The sequence below is a fragment of the Pungitius pungitius genome, chromosome 6, assembly GCF_949316345.1.
Source record: "Pungitius pungitius chromosome 6, fPunPun2.1, whole genome shotgun sequence".
NCBI lineage: Eukaryota > Metazoa > Chordata > Actinopteri > Perciformes > Gasterosteidae > Pungitius > Pungitius pungitius.
In genome coordinates this window covers 15618958-15641705 of record NC_084905.1, presented here as the reverse complement: position 1 = coordinate 15641705, position 22748 = coordinate 15618958, and the positions used below count along the sequence as shown (strand labels likewise).

The following is a 22748-nucleotide window of genomic DNA, read 5'->3' as shown; positions in this document are numbered from 1 at the left end:
GCGTTGGACTAAAAAAAAAGCGCAAAAAACTTTTCCATGAGGGAGCTGTAACACTCGCAGAGTCACTGTGCACTTTCACAGATCCAGTTTCAGATCCATGAAATAAGATTCCTCCGCCCGGGTAAGAGCTGGACATCTGATTAACAACTGTTTTAATCAACAGTGGCTTTCACTCTTCCAATTAAATTCTTATTTCTTTCATTTTTGGATGACCTCACAAATTGCAACACGGGCCTCAAATTGGAAAGTGGTTTCCAAGCTTCCAACCGTCAAGACGAAATCTCCCCTTGAGGCCCATGTAGTAGCTCTTTTGGAGCTGTCGATCACATCATGTTGAAACTTTGAAACACTTGGAAGCTCAACAAAAAGCCGTCATGGCTGAGAAATGACTCAGAAACCGAATGGAAATACAAACGACATTTTTGAATGTTAACTCTGTCCACCGCGGATGGGGATCATCACTGTGATGTGATTGAAAGCTCCAGAGCAGCTGTTAAATAAATCTTCATGGGAGAATGTCTTGTCAAAGTACCAATAGTGCTTTTCAGAGGCGAGTCAAAGGTCAAGCGTAATAAAAAAAAAAAAAAAGTAAAGCAAAAGCCAAATAAGAGGTGTGTATAAAACTTACAGCAAAGAATAAAAAGTACTAGTTAAGTTTAACTAGTTGTGTTATAACGCTTATCCAGTGAACATGTCTTCTATAAGTTACTTAAATGCCTTTATCTTCTGACTGTCTATCACAGCTTTCTTTTTTAACCAATTAGCGCAGCTTTTCAGCATTTTGTTAACTGCAAATACTAAAAAAATGTGTTTCCCAAAAGCCTATACACACACAGGACGGAATACAAATCTAGTGAAGCTCCTAATGTCGGCGTCTACTCAACTTTCACTTCAATTCCCTAGTGGCCTATGTGCAGCCTACATTTGCTAATGGATTTCTGCCAGATCTTAAACTCAGTTGTAAAATTAACAGAAATCTGCAAAGAGGATAATACAGCAGCTAATGTGTCTCCTAATCCTCGTTAAAAGCGTGGTTGTGATTAGTCTCATTGCAGCCAAGTCGTTTCATGGATTATATCACATTGTTACCGCGCACGTTTTATAATGGGCTCCCTCAAATGCACTCCTGTGTTCGTTTTGAGAGTCACAGACGCATTTATCCCAAAGGGAGCACTGTGTGTGTGTGTGTGTGTGTGTGTGTGTGTGTGTGTGTACAGCCTGTTAGGATTTCATGGCAGTGTCCATGATGGAGTGTCATGCTGAAACAGGCTTTGTAAAGAGGCACCCACGAACACAGCAGCCTGTTTCCCTGATGGAGCGTTTTGAGGTGACGGGGCTGTAAAATGAGGGTAAGAAAATGGATCGTGTGAAACGCGCTGAGGCCAAGAGAGTGATGCTGAATGGCGGTCCGTTTTTTACGCCTCGCGAGAGAAAACTCAAAAACAAGCAGAGGAAACCATGAAAATGAACTATTTCGTGGCTAAGCTGTTAGGGGCTTTTTGGCTGGCAATGCTAAAAGATGGATAGCTTATCTGACTTTAATAGCTGGCACAGCAGCATTAGTGCTGAGCTGGAGCGAGGAGAGGAACAATACGGCACATTAGAGGAGCAGCCAGCACACGCCAGAAACTGCTCCAGACTTCTAATTAGCATTCATTAACAGTAGGGGAAAGAGCGATTATGGTCTTTAAGCAGTGCATTAGCTAATGTTGCTTTTTCTCATGTCAGCAGATTTAGATAGCGAGTAGTGGGCTGCCACATCAGAGACACTGCTTTGTGCTGACTTGGAGGTTCTGGTAGAGGTTTGTGATGACTTAAAAAAAAAAAAAGAAATACTGCTCCTGTTTGTTTACACTAGTTATAACTGCTAACAAGGCCACAGGCTGAGTCAAACATGAGTGGCGGCCTTCTACCGTCACAGCTGCTGCAGAGGCTTTTCTGAATGTGTGGTCGCTGTTTTTATGTTGCTTCCTTTTGGATCAACCAGCCCGAATGTGGACGTCTGAGTTGCTGCTCACATCTCAGATTCTGACAATCCATAACGAGGTAAATAACTAGTTAAATATACTGTTTTTGGGCCATAATGTATAGTATTCCTTTTGCTTAATCTTTGTCTAACTGAAGTTAGACTGACACCCGTACAATTACATTCAGCAATTGAAGTCCAATACTCACACACAGGTTGTGAGCTGGTTAATCAAGGACTTATTATTCCTTTAAAGGTAATTTGATTTTAATGTTTTTGCAGATTTAAAGAGATAAAACTCTACAGTGTTGAAGAAATAAACCTGACACTGATTCATTCTCTTTTTCCAATCAGGTTGATCATATTCTGACCCTCCAGACCCACATGGTGGAAAACACTGACTTACGTATGTATGCGAACTTTGGCTATAAGAGAAGGACCTCGTCAGAAGCACAATATGAACGAAAGCAATCAACAAACCAGCGTGCAGATTAATAACAGAATATGGTTTGTCCACTTCTCTATTGTAAGAAAAGTGACTTTACTGAGATTGTCAAATCCAGAAGCACAATGTAGGTGTTCGTTTTCCAGAATCAATCAATTATACTGCTGGTGGATGAATCCTGAACAAACTTAGTCTTATGTGGAGAAAATCCCAGTTAATGGCCTTGAGAATTGTCTGCACTTTGAGTGTATTCATCCACATGATGAATGGAAGGTTTAATTCATAGTATTTGAGCAATCTAATGGGGAGAACATCGTAGGCTGTTGATATTGGCAGCAGCTTAACCTTAAACAAACTGAATGGGGAAAACCTCTCCTTTAAGAGTGAAACCATCTGAAGTGTTGAGCCGTTCATGTGTGACTGTCAGCAAGTCCAAGCTCGACTTCACCGAGCGCCCCCGGCCTGTAGAGCGAGGGACTCTCTGACGTCTCACAACTCGCTCCGCACATACGCCGGGCAACAAAGAAACATCACTCCTGTCAAACACGAAAGCCACTGAGGCAAAAAGTAAGCAGGCGTTCGCTGTCTTCCGTTTTGCTATTATCTTTATTATTATTACTGCACCGGACGGTCAAGGTTCACTGACAGAGCACACTTAACCATGTATCCTGTCTCTCACACACACACACACACACAACTCTCCGTCTCTCTCCTAACACCAGTCCTGCTCTGTGTGCTCAGCTAATATTGACCCTCCTGACTAACACTGCCTCTATTGAGTCAAACACAGAACTGTTTGACTAGAATTAGAACATCATTGAGATAACAGCGGACCTGTCGAGACTGGAGCTGTGGTGCAAATGTAAAGCAGAGCGGGGAAACCGCAGCTCGGGGTTGTCGTGAGTGGGCCGAAGGTGCCGTAAGGGTGGGGCCGCAATCTGGGCCCTGCACAAATGTTTTCTCACTCGGGGACTTTTATCGACAACGTGCAATAACAGCCACTTGTGAAATGTCTTCTGGTGAAATCACACACACATACAGTGTTCCTGTTCGGTGTGGGAAAAGGTGTGTTTATGTGTGTGTGTGTGTGTGTGTGTGTGTCATTGAGCTCACTTGGTCCTTGAGGTTGTAAAACTGGGGCCATTGTGTCGTTTGGGCCACCGCAACAAAACTAAGTGCCCTCAAACTTGTTGGCGGTGGGAATAAAAGATTACATTGTCTGCCAAAGCACTTTTTTGATCTCAATGCAGGGTATTCAATTTTTATCTTTGGTTAGGCATTACAGTTATAATGTTAACAGCTCTAGTCATAAAATACATACACACAAAGGACACATACTGTAGATAAACCAACCTACCAGACCGCTCATAGGCCTACTACACTCGCTTTATCGCTTTTTATCTCTAGACATTTCCCTAACTCACGCTGTGTCAGGATTCCCCTCTTGTTTACCTTATTATATTTACCCTACGCAATTTTAATTCAGAAAAATAGCAGCCTACATATAATTTATACAATTTGTGGCAAAAACAAATTGCAATGTGTAGCTTTTTAAAGACCACGTGACGAGATATGAAAAGTGTTGATCATTGACAAGTGTCTGAAATCATTTTGGACACTTAAATCCCTCCATTTATTCTACTGTCAAATTGTCCAGTAGTTAAGACGTGCCCCAAAAGGTAATTTTGCTAAAAGAGAAATTGGTCCGGACGTCTTTAATGTTAAATAAATTAAAACCATAGAGTAATGTTTGGACGATGTTGGATGTCAACAGCAACATGAATAGTTAATAATTGTAATCATTATTATAAAAATGCATTTTGCATATTATAAAAACACTTTTTCATTACAATTTTAGACCAAAAACCTTAAAATACCAAGTGTGTCTTCTTCTATGGCCCCATGGCCACCGATTCAACGTGATGAAAAACCACGTGGAGCCGCTACATCTGTGGGAGGGGCAAGCCATGTTTGTCACGCTCATGAAACAGGAAGTGCAGAATAAAACGATGCTATAGATGGCAGTGCAAAAATCTTTCCTGCTTATGTGGTTTAATTTTATTCCTCCAAGCTCTTGTGGTATTTTAAGATGGCCCTGGGTTATGTACTCACTCGTTCATGTAAGCTAAATGAGCCATCCACAATGTAAATGAGGAAGAAAGAGAGATTGAGACACAGTGGAGCCCCAGGTGTTGGGAGGAGAGAGAAGACGTGTCAGCATTTTCCCATATTTCACTCTCAAATGGGCCACAGCGGACTGGGATTCTAGACCTTTTGCACTGCATAACCCCAAAAGTGCAATTATTTAGCAAAATATTCAACAATGTGAGCATTTACAAGCATCAGAAATGTGATTCATCGTGTGCATTTAAATAGGAGGATATTTGGCCCTGGTCTTGGATTTGCATGTAGAGAGATGATTTATTTTCAGAGTTGCTGACTCTCTCTGAAGGCCGGCGGTAGTTATGTGCATTTGTGTTCAATGTGGTTAAACCTCCACCCCCTTTTCTACCCACTTAGCACACAAAGTCCCAGATGCACTGTTTTCCCATTTAGCGGACGAAAAGCAACTTTTTAAATAGTTAATAGCTTTCCAGGGACCCGGGTCGTGTTTTCAGTGCAGAATAATCAATGTAAATAAAATAATATTGTGGTCTGCCTATTGAAGTCACAGCACAAAGTAACCACAAAACAACACTGCTTCTGTCAGCACTCCATCTCATTTCAACCAGTAATTACCAGGCGTATTTGCACTTGGCACTCGGAAACATGATGCAAGTTATTTTGTGTCCTGGATGAGAAATATTTCCTGGCATGTCGCTGCCTCCAAAGTATTACAGCCAATTTGATATTAGATAAATATTTGAGCTGGCATGCAATGAAGCGTATGTCATTTGAGCAAAAAGCACTGGCACTATGGATGCATTTAGGAGCTCAAAGGGACGCAAAAGACAAGGGAGAGGCCTTGTCTGTTCTCCATTAGATTCCACTCAGTACTTCTACAAACAGAGTGGAGGCTAGCCAAACAAGCTTATTCAAGGGGGTTCTGTGTGGACCGTGTCAGTTCAGCAAATCCAGCTCCACAAACATGCTTCAAAGCATCCCGCTATCTCTGCAGGGCCTTTGATGTGCGTATTGATCATGCAGCGGCCTGTGAGAAAGAGGGATGCGGTGGAAGTTTAATGTTGTGTTCAGTTCTCAGACAGAATAGATAATAGCAAAAGCGTGCACTCCTGTCACGTCGCGCTGAGCTTCGGTCGGGACAGTTGCACAAGCATTTTCTGGCTCTGAGGTGGATGCGATTAGGAGTAAAAGACGAGCGAAACAGATCATTTGCCCCGAGGACAGGTCACAGCGCATTATGTTTACCACGGTGGCGGCGCCGGAGAAGAATACAAATGGAGCGAAAACATGAGTTGACAGACACCTCCAGGTGACAGTGTAAACACACGGAGATTTGTCCACCCACAAATACATTCCCCATTTCATAAGGTCACCTCAGTCTCACGAGGGGGAAACACCAACAACAGTAACACTTTCTGAAAGTTCCAAGCGTCGCACTGCTGTGGCAAGGAAAGCAAACACAAACAAAGCAAACCTATTCATCAGCACGCAGTCATGTTGTATGCTATGGAAAGGCAAACAAAGTCTGTTCTTCTTTGCATGGTAAAACAACCACCCACACCCCGGCTACTGTCTCACACTGAGACCATTAGTCACGATGATTTCTCTGCCAGCTGTCCTGGTGTTGGCTTAAGCTAGCCTCGCAGGCCGTTTGAGCCTCATTTGAATTCTCTACTCGAGTTTATCAGGCATGCGCTGGATCATTAGCATCCAGCCAGGCCCTTGTAGATGTGTTCCTCAGGTAATGTTCAAATGCAAATTGGAGCGGTCGTTAATCATGCGGATGAACACACCATGGAAATAGCGTGTGCGCCGTGAATCATACGAGCCCACATTCACCCAGCCCTTTTGCTTTTCTGAACAACTGACCCGTTCACCTTGTAAACAGCAGACTCAGCCAGCGATCTAATCTTATTTGCACTCGTGGGCGCTCAGATCTCAGCCTCAATACTCATACCTGGGCGTGCGAAACAAGTAGCAGCTTCATTAGAATGAATGAACTTTGCATCCTAGCCTTATCCAATGAATTAAATAACAACTCCTTAATACGGCATGTCAAATTACCTGCATTTACAAAGTGCAAAGTGCCCATACTGGATAACGACAGCAGTACGTCAGGCTATTATAAGATAAACAGCGTGGGCTTTTTAAAAATGCTTTTATGTTTGCTTTTGCGGGGGATTTTGTGAGTAGGGACTGATTGAGCCTTATGCAGATATAAAAATCATGTGGTGCTATTTCACCTTCCTCCAAATGCCACCCGTGATTGTTCACAGATAAGCCGGCTCCAGCGTGAGTAATTTGCATAAAAGCATTGGCAGGACAAAGGTTTAAAATACAATTCTCCTTCTCACTTTAGCAAACAAAGACTCACGGATATCCGTTTAGCGAGTTAATGAGAGGTGTTTTAACGCTCCTTTATTCTTTGTACTTGCAGAACTGAAGTGAAAAGATTCACGTGATGTGAGAAAGTTGAGTAGATCTCCCACACATTCCAAATACCATTTAGTCATCATACATCATCCTGCATTGTGCTATTGTGAGTACAATCAATTCTGAGCATCTCCTCTCCTTTCGTTTCATCAGAATAAAGCTTGGAGCGCTGCCTTAAACAATTAGCCAACTGCACGCAAAGCCCGGTTCCGCCGCAGCGTTAACTAGATGAGATCAACCACTTGTACTTCGAGGGACACATCGTGGTCACAATGAAAGTGAGTGGGAATCCGTCATGGCATACTGTCACCACAGTAAGAACACAGCCAGTTAAAAGGGCAGCCAAGCCACATGAACTTGGCAGAGAGAATACACTCAACTGACATCTGCGAGCACTTAGTCGACTGCAAAGAACAAGGAAGGGGAGACAGGGACAAAAAGCATTCAGCCCAATTTACCTATAATGAGCGCACACAACAACGACTTCCAACATTTTCAATAAGGAATCAGTCATGTCTTGACTTGCGTCGGCCAGAGGTCAACCCGCTCAATATTGACGTGTAACCACAACAACGAGCGCGATGACGAGTGGGTTCTTCATTACAAATGACTCTCGAAATGATAACGCCAGGAGATGAAATGGACAGTGACCGGCTTAACATCTGCTTAAATCCTCTTTGGGAAAAACGCACGATGTAAGAAAATCAGCTCAGCTAGTTGTAGGCTGTCTCCCCGAGTGTGAGTGGAGGAGCTAAGTGACACGTCGGACTAACAAAGCACAGCAGGAGGTGGAGCAGATGGGATGAGGTGCTCTGAACCACTAACCACATGCGCTTACGGTTCAGAGGCAATTCTCATCCAGTGTGCTCCTAAACAGCTGAAAAAGCAAACGTCACCCCTGGGAGTCACTTGCGTGTCTGTGCCTCGTTGACCCATCTGCTCGTCACAGCCGCACCGGCAGGAATGACAGCGTGGGAGCTTTTACCTTTTATTAACACTGAACACTGCGCCTTTTAGTATGCGCCGAGGCAGAGGAGCGTCGAGGCGAGCAAAGCAGTGAACAGGAGCACGGCAAAGAAGAAGAAGAAGAAAAAAAAGGAGGCAGATGAGCCGCGAGAGGCTGGGAAGATGGGCTGAATGACAATTGACTCGCTGTCAACACTCATCTGCATCCCCCGTGTCTTTGTGGGCCGCCGCGTTTAGCCGGCAGGCCTTGACATATGAAGACGTAGTGTACCGACCCCGCTCAGAGCTTCGCTACTGCTCTCACGCAGCATTTACTCGCGTTTCCCCCCCCCCCACTAATTGGCTTTCATTGTCAGGGAATTGTTATCCTCGCCATGTAGAAAACGCTTGGGTGACGGGTTCTGGTTTAAAGGACAGTCGCTTCGACGCGTCCTTCAAATCAGAAACCATTCGGTTGTTATGATACAGCTCTGGAAGCAGCTGAAGCAGGCGTCGTTCCCCGAATGCTCCGTACAGCCAGGTTTAGAGTGCTACTGGATAGGGTTACACTTTCATCGCACCTATTTAAAGTCATGCCCACTTTTCACGGACGGATTCGGGGCGGCGTGTTAATCATGGGAGCAGAGAGAGGTCATAGAACTGCTGCTCAATCAAATATAGAAAATCAAAATGGCTGCATTAAAGCGGCTGTAATGAATATTTTATTTTAATAGATCAATATGAAACCATTTGGGCTTTAAAAACTCACTAGCTGACCGCTAGGTGATACTATGTCACTTAAAAGCAAATTTATTTTCTTTGTGGCGACACAGCCACAGAAATGGTTCATACAGGCTTAACTTATAAAAGAGAAGGCTATTGAGCAATCACTGAGTAAAATAAATACTTAGTTAAAACAGTGGCCGGGGTTATTTTTAACAACTGAATTATGAGCGGCCCTCATTGACATCATAGATTGGTTGTGCAAATGATTTCTTATTGCCTGCAGCAAAAGGCCGCTTAAGACCTCTTTATCAGAGTAATTCAAGCAAAGAGTCAATAAAACATCGCAATTAGGCTTGCTCCTTTAAAATCTGAGATGGTCTAATTGACTTGTGTTTTCAAGCAGAACATCAGAATCCTCTCCAGCAAGTAATAACATTGATAAGCGTGATGTGTAATTAGAAGCCTGAAGCTCTGAAACGCAGTCCGATGTATTCTTACAGTGTTGTCTTTAATACTTTGTTCTTGCCGACTTTCATTGCAGCTTTTCGTCTGAGTGTGTGTGGGGGGGGGGGGCCCAACTGGAGTTTTATAACAACATCGTTGAAATTCTCGCCACCACTTGTTGTGGAGGGCTTGCAGTGAGGAGCTGAGGAGAACAGTGTGGTGCAGCACACCAAACGGAGCCTGGTCAAAAAGCAGAGCACTCAATATCTCATAGGAGTGAATTTAATGGCACTGGTTGCTCTGGGCTCTTGACCCTCTCCAAGAGGCTCCATGTTAGTCACTCTCCAGCGCTTTCCAATTGAAACCCAGCCAGACTGGTAGTTGATGAGATTTCAACTGTCCACTCAGCGCCTGGATGACGGTGCCTCGAGCTCCTGCTGCCCATTACACCTGTGATGCTCAGTTGAGAAACTGGACGCGGATATTTTAGCTCGTGGGAGTATCGAAGTTTAGGCTTTTCTCAGTCGGGTCGGCTTACCGCAGTTTGTTATTCAGGCAATAACGTAGCTTTTTATTATTTTTACGTAGCCAAAAAAAAAAGCAAAAAGTACAAATAATGAGTAATGAACTTTTACTCCAATATTTTGGTTGAATACAACTTTAAAGTACTTTTTCTATAGCACTTCCATTTTAGGTTACATCTCATTTCAAAGCAAAATATTGTATGTTTTACACATCTGATCAGTATAATGCGTTTCAATGATCAACAGTACAAAGCTTTTTTTTTTTCTCCCCAAAACAGGACTTGCAGACTACAAAACAGTTAAAACCAGGAAGTACTCAGGCCCTTTAAATATGTGGGACCCAGTATACCAGAAGGAAGACAACCAGACTAATGTGGATTTATATACAAGGTATCTGGCTTCTAATCAAGCATGAGCACAATAAAGCAATTTCTGCAAAATAACCCAAAGTGGACATTGTTTATATGACAGAATATGGCCAGTTTTAATACAGGACCGCCCATCGCTTTAATGGGACATTTCATCTCTTTTCAAGCGTGATTTTAAAATAAGCAGGAAGTCTCTCTAATGGACCATGAACAGTTCTACTAATCTGTTTTAAAGCAGGACAAAATTGACTCTTAAAACTGCAAAGCAGCTATTTTCTTCTCTCATGGACTCTCAAGCCCCCGTGCTTTTCTTTAGTGACATTCATTTAGTCAGCATTTCAACGTTGCTCACAGAGTGGTGAGTCAGCCATCATGTGCCTCCACCGGTCACTACATAATGTATTACGGTCCTGTATCACCACCTAGTGTCCTAAAATGATCCATCTGGAGCATTACGTAACAAACTGTCAAATTATTGTTGTATTTACTGTGTACACAGAACAAATTGGTGCTCTGTGGATTTTTAAAGGCAAGAGCGCAGTATCATCCACTGAAGAACCAAACATAGGGAAAAAGGGTCAAAGTAGGGAATTTAATATAAATGGATTATTCAAACGCTCCTGTAAGCGCAATATAATTCACCTATCAAGAACAAAATATGGCGCAGAGGAAAATATATTTTGGCAGCTTCATGACTCCAAGTGCCAAATAACAGACGTGACTTACGATGCACACAAATGTGCAAGCAGACTCTTCTTCTTCGGCAGCAGCGCCGCAGTAACATCATCACAAAATATCCATCTTCAAATCCAACGAATAAAATATTTTACAGCTTTGGTGATGTATATACACTTCTGAATATATAAAAGCGTGGAAAATGTTTAAATACTATAACTAGGGCTAAATATAAAAAAGTTTAGACTATTGCACAACAGCCAGGTGAGAGGGAGCGACCCCTGAAGCAGCTGTCTGCTGCTTTTAGGGTTTTCTGCGTCTGTAGAAGATGAAGAAGAAAAGAAAAGTCAAATACTGCGTATTGCAAAGAAAATTTGATTTTGAGATGTAACGTATTGACAGCTTACTTGGTGATCCCATGATGCTCAAAGCCAGGACCCATGTTTGATCCGGCCCTCATCTCCATAGCCACAGAACACTAGCAACAAAAGACAAATTAGGACCCAAATCTACTCCGAAGCTTTCGCTTTATACATTATAAAGATGTCTAAGAAACAAGACATGGTTGCTTCTTATTGAAATTTCTCTCTGCTTGTAATGCCGATACACTGTTAAGAGTCCTACCACAAGTGACTTGGGGGTGATTGAGTTAATTAATTGGGTGCATCGCCACTGTAGCTCAATTAAGGAGACCTGCAAAAAATCCAATCCTATGTCAAGCTCTGTGTCAGAGCTGTATTGATTTAATTCTTTTTAATATGTACTTGGAGGTTGTTTTTTTTGAGTTCGTATGATTAATTGTCCAAGACAAATTAATGGTCATTTTTAATACTTCTCTCGTCATGGACAATTAGTTAGCATGCGTCCTAACATTTTCTAGCTAGAACAAGAGTCACAGATCTGCTGTAGGTTGGCCACCTGGCCTCTGTACACAAGATAGGTTCATCACATGATCCATCTGCTTTTGCACCAGGCTACTGGAGACTAATCAATAATCATCACCCTACCCTCGTCTCCACATCAGTCCAAGAACCATCTGTTCCATCTCCATTGGCAGGTGCACCTTCGGAGGATTTTCTCTTACGCCTTCAGAAACAAATGGGAAAGTGACAGAAACAAAATGTTTTAGCATCATCATGAACACGTGACTGACGTGCCGCTCCTAACTGGCAGCCGGCTGCTACCTCGGGACTGTGGTGAGCTCCTGCTTCAGGGTCTCGATGTCAGTGAACTGGACAGACTGTCCTCCTCCTCTTGTTTGAATCACCTCACCCTGTAAAATGAAGAACATGTTTGATAAAAATCAGTCACTAGTTTCATATCAATCTGGTGTTCCTTAACGAAAGGATGATTATCCGTTTGCTACTAAATATAAGGCCTGAAATGTGACTTTCGTCGCACATAGGTGACGGCGTGTCACTGATCTGTGACATGAGCCAACGTGACAGTAGTTAAAAACATTAACAATGCTTGCGGAAACTATAGTCAAAATAAATAGCTGTTTCTAACCTTAACAAGTTTGGTCTGTATTTCACCATCGGAGCCAACCTCCTGGTGCGTCAACACGTATCGGTCACACTTGGACAGGGCCTTCCCGCTCGCTGCGGACACCTGGATGGCGTTGGGGAGGACGGGCTGCAGAACCGTACCCAAGTCCAAGCTGGACGTCGGCTTGTGGTCGACCCACTTCTCGCCGCCAGCGGAGCGAGAGCGACGGTGCAGCGGCCGCACCGGCGTCGCCGTCTGCACGGCGGAGAAGCAGTCGGAAAAAGAAAAAAAACCTTAGACAAGAAGGGTCACACTGACAAAGAAATGGCCACAGGGGAATTCAGTTGAAGGAACTCAAACTTGGGAAAACACACTGCCTAAAGAGAAGGGCTCCTAAAGTCTGATAATTCACTAAGAAACCTCATGCTGCTTCCTGTTTCTAACTCACTGACCCTGTAGCTCATCTCTGATTGGTCTAGATCAAGAGTAGGGGACTTGGCCTCTTCCTCCCCTCGAACCCAACAGACCGCTCTCCTCCGGCTGGCCGGGGACCGGGGCGAACGAGGGGAGCGGTAATGCTGCCTGCGGCCGTGGTCTCCCCGCTGCTCCCATGCAGATACGCAGCTAGACACAAACAAGGAGCTACTGGTGCTGGGCATGGGGCAGAAGGGCCTCTGGTCCATCTCAACCTCAACTCTAGTGGCACTGACTGGCCCTGGCACTGGACTGACACGGGGAGAAGCAACAGGGCACTGGGGCACAATTACATGCACGGTTAGTACAAAGAAATGGCATGTGGGTGACGTGTAACTGGTGGAATGGAGCAACAGCACCAGACACCGTTGTGAGGATTATGATTTAGAGACTGTGTGGAATAGTTGTCCATTTTAAAGCTGTAACATTTACTGGTTTGACGTTTACAAAAAATCAATCAATTGGGTCATTTTAAGGGCAGAAATGCTTAATGTACTTTTTTTATATGATTATACAATAATTATTGACAATAATACATTGTTAGCTGCAGTACACTCAACAATCACAGACTACTTTTAAAATAACCAGATGATTGATGAACCTAAATTAGTTAAACTGCAGCAGGACTAATGCATATGCATAGACCATGTGTGTGTGTGTGTGTGTTCCTGCATCTAGGATTGGTAACACGAGTCTGGTGAGGATCAGGAGCCAGGCAGGTGCTCCAGATGTGCATTGTCAACACAACATACGGGGGCGGGTGAGGGCGAGGCCGATCTCTTGGCGGGGAGGCGCTCCTCTCTGGAAGGCCGCTGAGGCTGCGTCTGGGTCTGGGTCTGACGGGGTGGAGGATCGGGGCGACCCGGAGTCTTGCCCTCAGTCACGATGGCCTTGAGCTGCTTCAGCTTCTCGTCTTTCACCCAAAGCTTGTTTTGCATTTCCAGCTGCATCGCATTAACGCGTCGGTCCTGCGCGGCGAGAGGGGGAAATTGGGGCATGACAAAAACAGAACAATCTCTGACTCCCTACTCTAAAAGAAATATACAGCACACACACACAAGGCTAACGGGTGTATCGGTCTGTGTGTTATTAGAAGAGCAAACTTACACATTCTTTCTCCCACTTGTACTGGGTGTCTGTGACCTGGCCATGCATGCGCTGCTCCATGCGCTTCTTGTCAGACAGCTCCCTCTGCAGCCTCTGGTCTCTGGTCTCCAGCTCATACTTCATGGAGCGCTTGTCGTCCTCGTATATTTTAGTCGTTTTCTGAAGGATGTCGATCTGAAACAGGACCACGTTGGACGTTTAAGGAACTGAGCAACACATCTACAAAACAAACCAGCAATAACTGGGCGGTTTGGATGTGTGCGTCGCGTCACCTTGTGTTCTTGCATCCGCGTTTTTTTCTCCAGGCGTTCGAGCTCCGCCTTGTTGTTCTGGATGATTTTATCCTTATTCGCCAGCTTGCCGTTTTGTTCATGAATTAATTCGTCCTTGGACATTCGGATGTTGTCCAGCTCCTGAAGCATGGACTTCATCCTGTTGGCTAAAATAACCCACGGGAGAGGACGCGGAGCAGAGTTGAGACACTTTTCAAGTGACCTGAACAATCAGACGTGCGGTGAGAGGTGCTAGCAGGTCACACGGCACCTGCATTGTTGTAGTAGTCGATCATCATCTGCCTGATCCGGTGTCTGTTCTGCAGAGCGTCGATCAGCCTGGGCAGGGTGATGTCATCGTTGGGGTCGGTCAGCTCACAGGAAGGTAGAGGGGGGAGGCTGTGCGCCAGTTGGTTTATAACCAAGGGCACATCTAAAAGAAATAAACAATGCAATTCCTTTTTTTAAATATACAAGATATGTTATTTTTTTCTGTAGTATGGTATAGTTACAGTAAGGAAAGTCAATGGACAGTGGTTTAACATGTTTGTGGTTTCATTCAAAACTCACTTTCCTTTTTTGTTTCATGAAAAATATTTCTATAAATTACTATAATCAGGCTTGTCTTACATTTGTTACAACAACACATACATTCATTATTGACAGCACCATTTTATGCGAATGTAGCTTACATAGTGCATAACCTACCTCTATCTATTGGACCACCGCGCTCCTCCAGCTTGCGAGTCAGTTCGTCTTTGAAGGCCCGGTTTCTATGGCGACGGCCCGGGGTGAAGCCACAGATGGGCCTGTCCACTGGCCGGGCCACTTCCACCTCCTGGGTCATCTCTGCAAAACGCATCACCAGCTGGACAAACAGAGTCCGGTGTGTGTGAGTCAGACGGAAAACAGCTTACACGTTAATTCAAATATCAAAAAGGGGGATAGAGTGAAGGCGCGGGACGAACTTACCAAGGTTTCCTCGTAGTCGTCGGCTTTGGGATTGACACAAACAACCATTCTGACTTTTCCCTCTCCGTCGAAGTAGTTCTTGAACAGATGGGTTACTTTAGAGTCTCTGTAGGGGACCATCTGTAAAGGGAGAACCTGCGTTACCTGCATGGTTCTTCAGGAGAATGTAACGACTGTGTGCAGGTTGGCTCTGGTGATTCATACCCTGTTTGTGCCACACATCTGGTTTTCCCGGAGTACCTCGATGCATGTTCGCAGGTTCAGCAGAGACTGATTAATGTTACCTGGGAGGTGACATTGGAATTCGTTATCAGGCAACTTCAAATACAAAAAAAACAAAACAAACGTCATTTGGATGTTTGTGTCTTCAAACCTGCTTCTCGTATGCGTGTGCCTTCCGCCCCCGTCCTGCCGGTGCGCTCACTTCCTGCCAAGTCCACCAGGCAGAGCTGACTAACAGTCACCTGGTTTTTATCCTGACACACACACACACACAAAAAAAAGGTAAAATATTTTATGAAATAGTGTTTATAATTAAAACAAGTGTGAATGTGCAATCAGACCTACGGTTTCAGTTCTACTGACCTGGAGAATGTTGTCGCCATCTGCATCCAGAGGGGCCTGAGCCAGTTTGACTATGAGCACGCTGTGGGAGCGACTGGACTCCCTGTTCAGGCAGGTGTTGGCCACCTTCCTCTTCTTCTGACCTGGAACATAATACAAGGAACTTTTCAAAAATGCTACGATTCCCAGGTACCGTCTTCACATGCCATTTCAACTGCTCTAAAAAGTATTTTTTTCCACTCTTGCACCAACAGCTCAGAGAGAAGATTGTCTGAGGTCATATCCTGGCCAGAGCCGACCCAGAGGCCAGCAATGCCAGGTCACTCACATCTAGTATCATCACTGCAATGTTGTTCCCTGACGCTTTTCACTAAATGCAATCTTACAACCACTTACCTCTCCAGAACACTTGAAATGCCTCCTCAGCAGACTTGACTTCGACCTCCATACAACCAGACACATACATGTTGTGGTTCTGGTCCTCTCGGAGGATTTTTGATTGAGGCGGTCTACAGTGACAACGTAAAAGTGTTAGTGACTGACAACATGGCGCTTCATTTTTCATTCACTAGCTGTCTATCAAACATTTGGAGGGTGGGGTATAGATGTTGCTTGATTGCAGCCACGGAAGGAAAAAAAAGTCAAACTCAAAGAGTCAGAAGCGCAGTTCAAAGCAACAGGCAGCCGTGTACATTCAGGGGATTTGACCAACAAAGACTACAAGCAGCTGGGAGGGGGGGGGGGTTGTTTAGGACTAAATGAAAAAGCATCAACACTGGAGAAATCACATGGAGCCGGCTGCTACCAATTATCAGTTTTTGAGTTGCAAACCTCTGTTTTGTACGGCTTCTGACCGTATCTGCACCTAGGTATTTTTTGCACACCAGAATCTAGCATTGAGCAGACCTTTTGATTTAAAATGGGAATTTAGCAAACGTGTTATCAGGCAACATTTTGCACACAACAGCTGCATGTGTTTTAAAGAAGTTCTGGTTTCATAAGAACGTTCAGTTTACCATCATACAAAGTCAAAACAGCCAATGCTCTCATTGTTAGCACTACAGAAGATTTTAATAAAAATGTAAGACCGCCCTCAAAGCCAGCCTTAGTTCTTGGTAACTTCTTAGTTGTCTTAGTTGTAACATTTTTAATACAGGGGGGGGTTACGTATCATATTTGTATGTTAAAGCACGTCTCCAGTGTTGACTGTAGAGTTAATCTCAACTAGGCTACAAGTTGGCTGATGCGCGAGTATTCACTGGCCACATACATGAACTCAGTGTTCGGGCGTACAGGTGTGCCTCCACCATTCCACCTAGTAAAAAGAAAACACTGTATTTGTCTTCATGATTCTTCAGGAGAGAAAAAAGTACCAGAACAAACTATTGAACTTAAAATATAACATTTGACTTGAATTATGTTTAAATGTCTAGATCAGAATAGTGTTCTTTTCACTTTTAACTTCCTGGACTCACTTTGGTTTGATTGCATCCTCTTGATTTTCCTCCAGGAGGTCATAGATGTAGTTGTTGTAGATTTCTATGTAGGAAACGAAGACGCTGTAGCTGCTGTCCTCGTCCACACCATCAGTTTTATAAGCCTCCTCAGACTTGATCATGTCGGCAATTTCAGGATCGAGCTTTTGTCTAAAAAAAACACAGTAGTGACTTGCAATTTATATCCAAGTTACACAGTAGCAGAACACTAGTGTTCAACAAGACTCACCTGGAGGAGGATGGCTTCGTAAAAGACGGGTTGTTTTCCCGCTTTTGGCGCTCCAGCAAAGCATCAACTTCACTCTGGACCTCCATGCCATTTTTGTCATCAGTCTTGAAAACCTGGAAAAATAATACATGAATGATATGTAGCAATGTAGTTGTGAGGGCACCAGAGACGATTATCACCGCTCTTTAACGTTTAGTCGCTTACATATCTTTTGGTCTGGTATGGTCCTATACTGTTGAAGAGCATGTCCAGTGAGCGAGGTAGAAGTCCACCCTGGCCGGGAGAGCCGGTCATGGTGAACGTCTTTCCACTTCCTGTGACCCCGTACGTGAAGAGCAGACCTGCAACAACCAGGGGAATTTATTGGAAGAAAATGCAGCAAAATGACTGAAATGTGGTGTGGGAAAAAAATACCTTGTCATCTAAAAAATAAATAATTGTGGATTTGTGGATTGATCTTACCATTCTTTCCATGGACGAGGTCATCAACAAGAGGTTTGGCCACATGCTCAAACAGCTCCATCTGAGACATAGACACTCCAAAAACTTTCTTGAAGGAATACTGGGTCTGAGAAGTGAAAAACATGACGAAAAGTGGATAGACAAGGTTTAGACAAAGGTAGCTTCCTAAGTGGGTTTTAAATCTAGAGCAAACTGCATTTGTCAACTATGGTTGATACAATACATTTGGTCAACTAGTGTATTTATGGCTGCAGGATTGTGTATGTGGGATCGAGTTGAGGAACATTAACAGGGGTTAAGCTCTATGAGACTTTGAATACACAACACCGGGGCAATTGTTCAGGAAAATAACGTTAGATAGATTACCTCCTTGTATTCTCCATTGCGGTTTGTTTTAAAGCCTTCGGGGGCGTGCAGCTGGATGGTGGTGCCGCTGATCACCTCGATGCAGCACTCCTCGTCCTCCGCACCCAAAGGTCGTACGCGACAGTACACCTGAGCAAAGGGATGTTACGTTACGGGAAGATACACGCCGAACGGTCACGTATCACGTCCCAGACGTAATGCATGCTGCGGACTAACAAACAAACTCACCCCGACCGGGTCTTTCTGGGTACTGGACGGCTTTTTAGGAGGCCTCCGGGGGGTTCTTCCCTTCCTGAGAAAATAAACACATGTGACTGTTATTAGATGATGTGTGGACAAAGCGATCGGTAACGTTACGGCTAAGCTAACAGCTAACAGTAGCTAACGGCTAAAGTTAGCCAGGTAGGCAACGTTAACCTTCGGTTGGATTCAGTCAGCAATTTGTAACTTTAACTAAAGCACGGCATTTAGCCCCAGCCGAATATTTCAATATAATCAACTTTAAACGCAGTACATCAACTTACGCTTGTCTGATCATCGTAACTCGCTGCTTCTTGTTCTTGAGATTTTCGTATGGTTCTTGTTCCTGTAATTTTGAAAATTCCCTCCGCCTCTGATCGGAGGAGTGCTTATTTCAAACCAAGGCGGCAGCAGCCAATGAGGCTTCACTACAGGCAACCACGTGTTTCCGGCTTCAGCTCAGAGCCTTTTGTGGAAGCAACCGAAATGTAAAATATGTTACACGACATCGACAGAACCGATACTTGAGAGCGCGTCGTAGTAGAAAATCCTCAAAAAACATGCAAACAAAAATAAACAGCAACGGGGAGAAACGTAATTTTTACAATATCCGTGTTTATTTATTTTTGTTTTAGATGACAACAGGATATGTATTAATTATTATTCCCACTAAACTATTTTACAATATCTATAATACAAATAAAGTAAATTATAATAATAACACGAATAATACCATGTAAGAAGTTAGACGTAATCGTTTTCTTAACAAATAACGGACTGTTTAGAATTAAATTCAAACTGCAACAATCGTCTTTGCTGCTTTGTTTGTTTAAAATTAATTTCTACAGGTGATGTTTATGTTTAACGCTTACGTACTCCATTGCGGTAGGGGGCAGTGTGCAACTCATAAAATACATGTCAACCCGCCAATGAATGCAAAGAAGACAAAGGTACCGCCCCCCACCTGTATCTAAATTCACGTTACAAAACACAGGCGTGCAGCACTGTGTTATGCAAACACCAGCCACCCCTACTTATGCAAACTGCGGCATTAAACTCTGAACATCACATATATGCAGTCCGGTTAGATGAGTAAGTGACGAGTCAAATCTCCCGTGTCGCGTTATACGATAAAAACATCTTTTGAAGGGGGGAAAATGAAAACAAGACAGGCGAAGTCCGCAGATGCACCGGAATCCAAGGCTAAACCGAAGAAAGCAACAGGGGGAAGTTCAGGTCCAACGCTCTCCAAAAAAATACGAAACAGAAAACATGGAGAAACATCCAAACGAGGTTGGTAAAACGGACATCTCCAGTACATTGCACGAGAGATGTCCCTGTCCTGACAGTCTATTGGTATTTCAGGTCCTCCTGCAGGGGTTCAGAGGAGAGGAGGGTACAGCAGCATCCTGCACTACATTTACAAGAGCAGTCTGGGAGAAACCCTTCACTCCCAGATGAGGCGGGTGAGTCCAGTGCACATAGATGCTATGGCTCCATGTCAGTGCATGACAGTTCTCCCAAATGCACATCACTTTATTGACATGTGCATCATTTCCGGTGAGGTAGAAACATGTATATTCATGTCCAGATGTCCCCATGTCGTCTCTTGCAGTGTCTGCAGCAACCCTTTGTCCGCTCGCTGTCGTCCTATCACTTCCACGGTGCCACCAGCCCCTTTAACCGGAGAATCACCTGTCTGGAGTGGCACCCCGCTCATCCCACCACACTGGCCATGGGCTCCAAAGGCGGTGACATATATCTGTGGGATTTTGAGGTGCCCACTAAAAAAGTCTTTCTTCAAGGGGTGAGTTCCTGCGTCAGATACTCAATTGGCCGACAGCGCTAGTCTGTCAACAAAGGGCCCATTTCACTTAAAAAAAAAAAAAAAAAAAAAAAAAACCCCTCAATGAAGCTATGATTTATTTCCAAACTGTGTAAACCAGGATGACTTGATCGCACCATTGTATTGGTTCTCTGCCTAGATGGGGGTCGGAGACTCTGTTACAGACATGAAGTTTAACAAGTTAAATCACACTCAGCTGTTCACCTCGTCTATGGGGGGTGTGACAGCGCTACGAGATCTCAGTGGGACGACTTTAACAGTGTTTGCCAACACAGACATAATGAAGTAAGACATGGTCTGCTTTCTCTGAGCTACTATTAAAGAGAGTTACAGGCCTGAGCATCAGTCTTCCCACCACGTGACCTTCATTGGTTTTAATGCTACACATGTGCGTGGTGCCGATAACTGTCCCGCTGTGACAGGCCTGCGTTTGTGTTCCCGTGCACAGAGCGGAGCGGGAGACTATATTGGAGGGATGAAATTTTGCCCGACGGACCTTTCCCGGGTCTACGTGGCCTCTGGCGAGGGCACGTTGACCACGCAGAGCTTCGAGGGGGGCCGCACGCCCACCATTCTGTCCAGAACTCAAGACTGTGGCCACGATCACCACAATGTTTGGTGAGAAGACCGATGCTCGAAGAGATGCTGCGGCCTCAATGTGCTGAGGTGTGACCTTTGCGTTTCCAACATTTTCATTTTCATTCATGAAAAAGGAAAGGTAAATGTTACAACTCTCACAGCAGTTGTAACGCCGCATCTCTGGTCTGTGTTTGTGTGTGCGTGTTTTTAGACCTAATGAAACATTTTCCAATGTAAATACAGAAATATATTTAGCTGAACAGCATTAATAAGGGACAATGCATTTATTCATCTAGTCTGTGACTACAAACATGTAGTATTGATGCATTATGGGATCTTCGGCTTCATCCCCGTTTCACTTTGTTCTCTGTTTCTTAAGTTACTGGTACTGCTGCGTGGATGTGTCTATAAGTCGGAGGATGCTCGTGACAGGGGACAACGTGGGACAGCTTGTACTCCTGGGTTTGGATGGCCAAAAGGTTTGCGTCTATCTCACCTCGGTGTGAATGGAAACTGTAAAAGGAATTTAGAAAGTGTGTCTTTTTTTTATTGTTAATGCCTTTTTGTTCTGTTTTGACTTCGAAGATTTTCAGTAACAAGCTGCACAAAGCCAAAGTGACCCACGCAGAGTTCAACTCCTGCTGTGACTGGTTGTTGGCAACGGCCTCAGTCGACCACACTGTGAAACTTTGGGATCTGAGAAACATCAAAGATAAGAAGAGCTTCCTCCATGAGATGCCTCACGAGAAAGCTGTGAACTCGGGTAAAAACGCATTACTTCTTGTCATACATGTCTTATTTTGGAATATCTTGCAACATTTGTGCAATATTAGTAGTAACGTTGCTATGCGGACGTTGTAAAGAACATCTAGGTCATTTTGTTGTCTTCTCGCAGCCTATTTCAACCCGTTGGACTGCTCCAAGCTGCTCACCACCGATCAGTACGACGAGATCCGGGTCTACTCTTCTCCTGATTGGTCGAAGCCTCAACATGTCATCCAACATCCACACAGACAGTTCCAGCATCTCACGCCCATCAAGGTCTGTTTGTTCTCTAGGTCTGTATTTGTCCTTCTGTAACTTGCCCTGAGGGATGCAGGTACACAAACGGCATGAACACGGGACACATCAGTACATCATTAGTATGTAGTCACGGACCATATGGTATTTGGAAAGACCTGCCGGTGAAATCAATATCTAGGGTTGGGATAGTGATTGTGAACGCTGTTATTCTTTGTCCGTAGGCCACATGGCACCCTATCTATGACCTCATCGTGGCTGGCCGCTACCCTGATGACCGGGTTTTCCCTGGAGACCAGAGGACCATCGACGTCTATGATGCCAACACGTCCGAACTTGTGTGTCAGCTGCAAGATCCCAGCGCTCCAGGAATCAAATCTGTGAGTGTTTTAATTTTTTTTTTTTAAAGTCAACACGTGTTTGGCTTGAAGTCATTAACACAGATATTTATTCACAGATCAACAAATTCAATCCAATGGGTGATGTTATTGGAACTGGAATGGGTGAGTTATTTTTCTTATTTTTTTCAAAAGCACTTAAAAAAAAAATTGGGTTGATTGAACAAACTTTTGCCTGATTTTATCATACCAGCTCAGTGAATAAAATACATCACTCAAGCTGCTCTTACTTCCAGGTGTGACGGCGCTGGTGTGGAACAGAGACATGTCGTTGATCGGTGAACAGCCCAAAGAGCAGGAGGACTCTTCTACATCTGCGGACAGTTTAAGAGGGCAGCAGAGGAGTCGGCAGCGCTCCAGCAGGGACGGGAAAGCTCCCGCTATGGATGCAAAGCTCAAGAAGAAACTAGCTTCTCTGGAGGAATCGGAGACCACGACCGTGTGCACCAAACAAAAACCAACACGGATGAGGAAGAAGTGAACTGTGGATCTTAAAACCCCATGTGTACATTGTTTTTCTACTGTTCTATAGTAATAAAGTTTATCATATTTCCTATGTGATTTGCTTCCTTTTTCATCTTTAAC

At 44.1% G+C, this 22748-nt stretch overlaps 2 protein-coding genes and 1 non-coding gene across 5 annotated transcripts; 1 reads left to right on the top strand and 2 right to left on the bottom strand.

Annotated features, from left to right (window-relative positions):
- Window positions 1-9570: 9570 nt before the first annotated feature.
- On the bottom strand, window positions 9571-19045 carry kif23 (kinesin family member 23). Of its 2 annotated transcripts, XM_037451512.2 has the most exons (23): window positions 18605-19045; window positions 18309-18372; window positions 18081-18209; window positions 17715-17820; window positions 17457-17593; window positions 17253-17365; window positions 17003-17173; window positions 16798-16842; window positions 15924-16036; window positions 15549-15670; window positions 15337-15439; window positions 15168-15247; window positions 14964-15083; window positions 14700-14859; window positions 14263-14424; window positions 13992-14158; window positions 13720-13893; window positions 13365-13580; window positions 12160-12393; window positions 11835-11923; window positions 11658-11736; window positions 11058-11128; window positions 9571-10969 (listed from the first exon to the last, which is right to left on the bottom strand). In XM_037451512.2, the coding sequence occupies exons 1-23, from the start codon at window positions 18616-18618 to the stop codon at window positions 10954-10956; spliced, it is 2685 nt and encodes an 894-aa protein (XP_037307409.2). In that variant the 5' UTR covers window positions 18619-19045; the 3' UTR covers window positions 9571-10953. The 2 variants fall into 2 exon arrangements, with proteins under 2 accessions (XP_037307409.2, XP_037307411.2); XM_037451514.2 differs by lacking the exon at window positions 16798-16842 and having other exon boundaries at window positions 9572-10969.
- Window positions 15779-15875, bottom strand: LOC119196768 (Z30 small nucleolar RNA). Its single transcript, XR_005114352.2, has one exon. It is a non-coding gene; the product is annotated as a Z30 small nucleolar RNA (small nucleolar RNA).
- Window positions 19046-19093: 48 nt separating the features above from the next.
- On the top strand, window positions 19094-22719 carry ddb2 (damage-specific DNA binding protein 2). Of its 2 annotated transcripts, none has more exons than XM_037451518.2 (10): window positions 19094-19613; window positions 19686-19786; window positions 19936-20127; window positions 20306-20451; window positions 21125-21224; window positions 21331-21508; window positions 21641-21786; window positions 21990-22145; window positions 22223-22268; window positions 22400-22719. In XM_037451518.2, the coding sequence occupies exons 1-10, from the start codon at window positions 19478-19480 to the stop codon at window positions 22642-22644; spliced, it is 1446 nt and encodes a 481-aa protein (XP_037307415.2). In that variant the 5' UTR covers window positions 19094-19477; the 3' UTR covers window positions 22645-22719. The 2 variants fall into 2 exon arrangements, with proteins under 2 accessions (XP_037307415.2, XP_037307414.2); XM_037451517.2 differs by lacking the exon at window positions 20306-20451 and adding an exon at window positions 20615-20784 and having other exon boundaries at window positions 19096-19613.
- The last annotated feature ends 29 nt before the right edge of the window (window positions 22720-22748 follow it).